The sequence below is a fragment of the Rhinoderma darwinii genome, chromosome 10 (genome assembly GCF_050947455.1).
Source record: "Rhinoderma darwinii isolate aRhiDar2 chromosome 10, aRhiDar2.hap1, whole genome shotgun sequence".
NCBI lineage: Eukaryota > Metazoa > Chordata > Amphibia > Anura > Rhinodermatidae > Rhinoderma > Rhinoderma darwinii.
In genome coordinates this window covers 96,519,289-96,526,211 of record NC_134696.1, presented here as the reverse complement: position 1 = coordinate 96,526,211, position 6,923 = coordinate 96,519,289, and the positions used below count along the sequence as shown (strand labels likewise).

General features: G+C 45.2%; 1 protein-coding gene across 2 annotated transcripts in view; it reads right to left on the bottom strand.

The window, feature by feature from the left end:
* Positions 1 to 608: 608 nt before the first annotated feature.
* The window catches only part of LOC142662249 (uncharacterized), an 11,556-nt gene continuing 5,241 nt past the window's right edge, over positions 609 to 6,923 (bottom strand). For both annotated transcript variants that reach the window (XM_075840371.1, XM_075840370.1), the window contains exon 3: positions 609 to 4,124. In XM_075840371.1, the coding sequence (XP_075696486.1) occupies positions 1,644 to 4,124 (2,481 nt within the window). In that variant the 3' untranslated portion in view covers positions 609 to 1,643. The remainder of the gene's footprint in view (positions 4,125 to 6,923) is intronic.

The window sequence follows — 6,923 nt, the reverse complement described above, 5'->3', positions numbered from 1 at the left end:
AGAAAACAGGGTGCTGTAATGGTCACATGGGTTAAAACCCAGCTTTCCCAGAAACCGATACACCTAATAAACAGACGATAGGATTATTTAGCAAAGGACCAACTCAAGGACTGCAAAAGCCTTTGTCATGGGGGTGTCTTACTGGGACGTCGGTTATTGGAGGGGGTATCACAGTATAAATAGTTGCATTTCAAGGTGTCCATTAAAATCACACAGCTGCCGGGCTTGTTACAGTGTATCAGTGCAGTCCAGGGATCGGAGCAAGATTTGTGTTGCTGTTGTAATCTGCTCACGGACAGATAAGCTGTAACAAACCCTCAGCTGTTTGCAGACACGTTATGGCCATCTGAGACTAGAGGTGTTCTTTTTTCGGAGATTTACAGGAGATCTTACAGCAGGGAAAAGGGGTCTACAGGGTGCCGGAGGGTGAGGAAGAGGACACGTCGGGCACCGATGGTGTCCGTCGTACAACAGAATCGGCGCATCCGGTAATCTCGTTCTGCTCTGACGGAGCGAAACGACGAAAACACCAACGCAGGTGTGAACAGGTTCTTAGCTCCGGCTGTATGTAAGAATGGATTTCATTCACACCGAGTCTGTGAACTGAGAATTTATTCTGGTTTATGTCAAAAACATTACATTTATTATGTTTAAATTAGTCAAAAACTTTTTGCCAAAAATCGTAACATCAGCAGCGGATTCTAGACATATATATCTGTATATAATAACATAACTTTCATTTTTTTTAACGGAGTGGTTTTCCAGTTTTAAAGAGGATCTGTCACCTCTCCTGGCGTGTCTGCATTAGTCATTCATTGTATTCCATATCTTTTCTTAAGACTTTTTGTTAAGCCGTTCCTCTGTTGTTCCTCCTAGAAATTTATAAATAGACAACCGGGGTGGATTGACACCGTCCAATCAGGGCTGACAGAGTGAGGCTGTAGGGACACGCCCCTTTTACGAAAGGAATGGTAACACCTAGTTATTTATACATTTCTAGGAGGAATAACAGAGGAACGGTAGAATGCAAAAAAAATATGGGTTTCTGAATTATTTAATAGGGAATACAAGTATTTATTAAAAGAGACACGTCTGGAGAGGTGACAAAAAAAAAGATAAAGCTCCATCACTGTAAACATAAAAAGTTTGACAATATAATATTCTAATATAATTTGTATTAATCCCTCACCATTTTTATACTTGTTTGCTTTCAGTGAATGGAAACTGTTTACATTAAGGGGAAGCAAAAACTTAAATACCTAGTCCTTCTCTTAGCTAAAAAATGGATAGCGTCTAGGTAATGCTCTGCGAGTTAAAAAGCCTGGACTCCGGACTGATACATTGAAGCAAACAACCAGCGAGATGTGTGCAGCTGCTGATGATGTGTTTAGCTCACAGAGCATTGTCTAGCCTGGATACAACTATATCCACTTCTCAGCTGAACGCAGGACTATGTACGGGTTTAATGCCTCTGCATATACACAGTGTTTCATTCACTGACAGCTAGCAGAGATTTTGAAAACGATGAGGAATTGAAACAAAGCGTATTAGAAAGTTGCAAAACGTCTCATTTATAGCGCGATTGCGCTTTATTTCTATAAAAGCGGAAGCCCCCTTTAAGCTGTCGTCTGAGGACTGACGTCTCATGTTTTAGGAGGCCTCTTCTGTTCGCGTTTTCTTCGCACCTTTGTCGTATTCAATAAGGAATGCCACAGATACCTCGGCAGTTGGGTAAACCGTGCCCCACATTTGCACTGGAACTGGGATACGAGCGGGTGCACCCAACTATGGGCACGGAGCTGCGGATAACCTCTTAGCAACTTTCCGCACACGGCACAGATAAAAGTCGTGCCGTTCAGATGCAGCAACTGGTGCCGCAGGAAGTGCAGTAAACCCACCGGTGATCGGCCACAATCACATCGGTGTTTCTTCCACCTATATCTCTGCATTGTGCTCTTACGTCGATGGGATTTCAACTTCCAAGACTGAGAAAAGCATGTGCCACAGTCCCGACACCGGTGGGGTGGTCTTGGTCTTTTTAAAAGGCGACCCAACAATTTGTAGGGGAAGACGAGAGAAAGGGGCACCGGTCTCTCATTGGCTTCCTTGGTGGAGGAGGTCAAGGAACTGGTTTGAGTCCTTGATGTGGTCTCCTCGGCATCTCCTGAAGCCTCCGAAACCTCTACATTTTGGATGATCTGGTGATCTTCACTTGTTAAGTCTTCACGGAAACTTTCTGTCCCCACTACCAGCTCGAAGAGGAATTCTGGGACCTCTGCCGGAGTCCTCTGTTGGCCAAGCTCTACCTGCTCACACAAGGGACTATCTACAGCCTCTGCCCTGTTCTCAGTTCCTCCTTCATGTATATAAAGATTTTGTTGCTCGCCCAAGTTCAGATGTGAGACCAGGTTGCAGTGATCTTGAAAATGACCATCCTCAAGGCAGGAAAAAGGCATATCTGTCCTGCCACTTTTCGAAGACTTCTTGAGTTGATGACCCATGGTTTTGGCATCACCTCTAAGCAGGACCTTCTGGGCCGCAGATTTAACACTTAGCTCGAGTTCTCTCTCTTTTATATGCCAACGAGTGTGGTTCGAATAGGCAGTTCGATTATTGAACGCTCTCCCACAGTCCTGGCAAGGGAAAGTATTATCAGAGACGGCCTTTGTCTCATCACTACCCTGATATTTAGAAGATACAGAGAGGACTTGGTCTTCTCGACCCTTCACCGCTTGGTCTACAGATGGAGTAGCTAAAGCAGATCCCGAATTTCTTCTCTTATTATGCCATAGGGTGTGGGTAGAATAAGAACATTGTTTATTAAAGACTCTGCCGCATTCCTGGCACGTAAACGTTGGCCCCGTTTTCTTTTTCGACCCCACCGAAGTCATATCAACGGTGGTTAGGAGAGGCCCAAGGTCTCCCGTTGCAATTGACTTATTCACAGAAGATACCAGATCTTTCTCCTTCATATGCCATCGCATGTGAGTGCCGTAGGAGGCACGTCTATTATATATTTTACCACAATACTGGCATTCGAAGACTTTTCCTTCGTTGGGACGGTCAAGGCTCCTTCTAGGAGGTTCATCCCGGCTTGAGTTTGTCTGGATGCTCTTCAGTTGATCTGAATGAGCAAGAACGTCCACCGCGATCGACTGATCGGGTTTCAGAACGATGGTGTTTTGAGGGGCGCTCATGTTTTTGTCACCACAGCAGACGTGAAACCCTAGATTGAACCTTCTCCTAAACCGGCGCCCACAGCGGTCACAAGTAAAAGGACCTTCACACTTGAATACTTTATCGTCAGGAGCGGATCTTTCTACTTGGGTGGATTCCACCTGACTTTCCACCGAAATGCTAAATGGAGGTTTCTTCTCTTCATTCTGGTACAGTTCCTTCAGGTTATGAAATTCCTTCAGATTGTGACGTTCCTTCAGGTTGTGAAGTTCCTTCTGAGCCACCGTGCACATCTTCTCCAACCTATTCATGGACTCCTCACTTTGTTCACACTTGGTGCCTGAAAAATTTAGATTTGACCTATTACTGGAATTGATATCGTCCACATTAACCCTGGTCCGGGCGGCCTTGATGCACATATGGCTCTCCAGGTTGTAGATACGTCCAAACTGACGTCCACATTTCATACACTTGTGGCTTCGTACCCAAGGCTTTACCGTTCCCGCACATTGGGTTTTTGAATTATAGAAGCTGTATTTCCCTAAAAACTCAGCTTCATCGCTTTCTTGGGTCACAATAATTTCCGAATACAGCTCAGAAGGCCGAGTGGGAGAAGTAATGTACTTCAAAGTCAAGTGAGAGATATCAGCTTCTTCCAAACCGGGCCCCACGGGACAAGCCTGATCCCGATGTTCATTATTATATTCATCGCTCCATATCACAGACTGGTCCGTATCTTTCTGTATAGGAGGTTCCCTATAGAGACCTTCAGAGGTGGAGAACATCTTGCTTTCCAGTTGGCTGCTCTCTTCAGTTGGAGTCTTGACGTCAGTCATATACCGCGGTGTTCCCATGTTCTTAACCTCAGAGGAGTCCCGGCTTTCATCGCTACTCGAATCATCGACGTAATGGAGATGATGCCAGGCTGGCAAGTCCTGCTTATTCTCCTAGTGGAAGAATCAGGACACATAGAAAGGAGTCAGCACTGGAACATGCTTTGTATATAGCGCAAAAATACTCTACAATCTTAACATTAGGGTTGACTAATGGACCATTATAGGCTTGCTAGCTACAGTGAAGGAAATAAGTATTTGATCCCTTGCTGATCTTGTAAGTTTGCCCACTGTCAAAGACATGAACAGTCTAGAATTTTTAGCCTAGGTTAATTTTACCAGTGAGAGATAGATTATATTTTTAAAAAAAAACAGAAAATCACATTGTCAAAATTATATATATTTATTTGCATTGTGCACAGAGAAATAAGTATTTGATCCCTTTGGCAAACAAGACTTAATACTTGGTGGCAAAACCCTTGTTGGCAAGCACAGCGGTCAGACGTTTTTTTGTAGTTGATGATGAGGTTTGCACACATGTTAGATGGAATTTTGGCCCACTCCTCTTTGCAGATCATCTGTAAATCATGAAGATTTCGAGGCTGTCGCTTGGCAACTCGGATCTTCAGCTCCCTCCATAAGTTTTCGATGGGATTAAGGTCTGGAGACTGGCTAGGCCACTCCATGACCTTAATGTGCTTCTTTTTGAGCCACTCCTTTGTTGCCTTGGCTGTCTGTTTCGGGTCATTGTTGTGCTGGAAGACCCAGCCACGAGCCATTTTTAATGTCCTGGTGGAGGGAAGGAGGTTGTCACTCAGGATTTGACGGTACATGGCTCCATCCATTCTCCCATTGATGCGGTGAAGTAGTCCTGTGCCCTTAGCAGAGAAACACCCCCAAAACATAATGTTTCCACCTCCATGCTTGACAGTGGGGACGGTGTTCTTTGGGTCATAGGCAGGATTTCTCTTCCTCCAAACACGGCGAGTTGAGTTAATGCCAAAGAGCTCAATTTTAGTCTCATCTGACCACAGCACCTTCTCCCAATCACTCTCAGAATCATCCAGATGTTCATTTACAAACTTCAGACGGGCCTGTACATGTGCCTTCTTGAGCAGGGGGACCTTGCGGGCACTGCAGGATTTTAATCCATTACGGCGTAATGTGTTACCAATGGTTTTCTTGGTGACTGTGGTCCCAGCTGCCTTGAGATCATTAACAAGTTCCCCCCGTGTAGTTTTCAGCTGAGCTCTCACCTTCCTCAGGATCAAGGATACCCCACGAGGTGAGATTTTGCATGGAGCCCCAGATCGATGTCGATTGACAGTCATTTTATGTCTTCCATTTTCTTACTATTGCACCAACAGTTGTCGCCTTCTCACCCAGCGTCTTACTTATGGTTTTGTAGCCCATTCCAGCCTTGTGCAGGTCTATGATCTTGTCCCTGACATCCTTAGAAAGCTCTTTGGTCTTGCCCATGTTGTAGAGGTTAGAGTCAGACTGATCATTGAGTCTGTGGACAGGAGTCTTTTATACAGGTGACCATGTAAGAGTTGTCTATAATGCAGGCACCAAGTTGATTTGGAGCGTGTAACTGGTCTGGAGGAGGCTGAACTCTTAATGGTTGGTAGGGGGTCACATACTTATTTCTCTGTGCACAATGCAAATAAATATATATCATTTTGACAATGTGAGTTTCTGTTTTTTTTTTTAAATATAATCTATCTCTCACTGGTAAAATTAACCTAGCCTAAAAATTCTAGACTGTTCATGACTTTGACAGTGGGCAAACTTACAAAATCAGCAAGGGACCAAATACTTATTTCCTCCACTGTATATAGTGTTGCATGTCTTGCCCCCTCCTCATATAACGTACGCTCATGCAGGTAGCGGGATGCAGAATAAACCTGGCATACCATTTACTAACCTTCCCTAGATAATGAATAACCTGAAGACTGCAAAGAACGTGGCCGCGGGTTGCGTCAGGTGTCCGGAGACTCAAACGTTATCCGAGATAAATGTAAATGACCCACGTCTTGTGTGGATCTTGTAAGGTATTGGCCGGGTTCCCATTGGACGGAGACGCTGCGTAAAAACCACGCAGCGTATCCGACCTGGAATCCGCAGTACATTCCATCTGAAAACCGCACCGCATCGTGGTGCGTCTTTTTCGGACGGAATCTCTGCTGCGGAAAGCAGCGGTAAAAACCGCTCGTATTTAGGTAGGTCATTGTTATGACGACGCGTCCCTCCATCGCAGTTCAGTCCGTCCTGCCTGGATGACGCTGCAGCCTGTGATTGGCTGCAGAGGCGGTCACATGGGATGTTACGAAATCCCAGGAGGCCGGCCTCTGACAACATCCAGGCCGGCCCCCCGGGATGACGGATGATCCCATGTGACCACCGCTGCAGCGGTCACATGGGATGCAATATCTTCCAGGTAGCTGGACTGCAGGAAGGAGGAGGGAGTTCTGGGTGAGTATGATTTTTTATTTAATTTTTCGTAGTTGCGATTTTTGCAGCGTAATCGCTGCGAATACGACGCACAAGTCGCAGCATTTGGCTTTATGTTGCCGTTCTTGCATCCCCCATTGAATTCAATGGTGAAAACCCGCAACGAAAAACCTACAAAAACACAGCGTAAATTGACATGCTGCGGAATTAAATTCCGCAGGTCAATTTAGTAATGTTTACGTTGCGGTTTTTTTCCCGCAGTGTGGGCATAAGATTTTCTGAATCTCATCCACTTCGCTGCTACTGTAAATGCTGCGGAATTTCCGTACAGGATTCCATTGCGGAAATTCCGCAGCGTTTATGCTAATGTGCAAATGTACCTGACGGAAGGATCCAGAGCCACTTATTACCCAAAACATGACAAGAAAGTCTATCCTTCCATGACCGATCCTTTTCAGA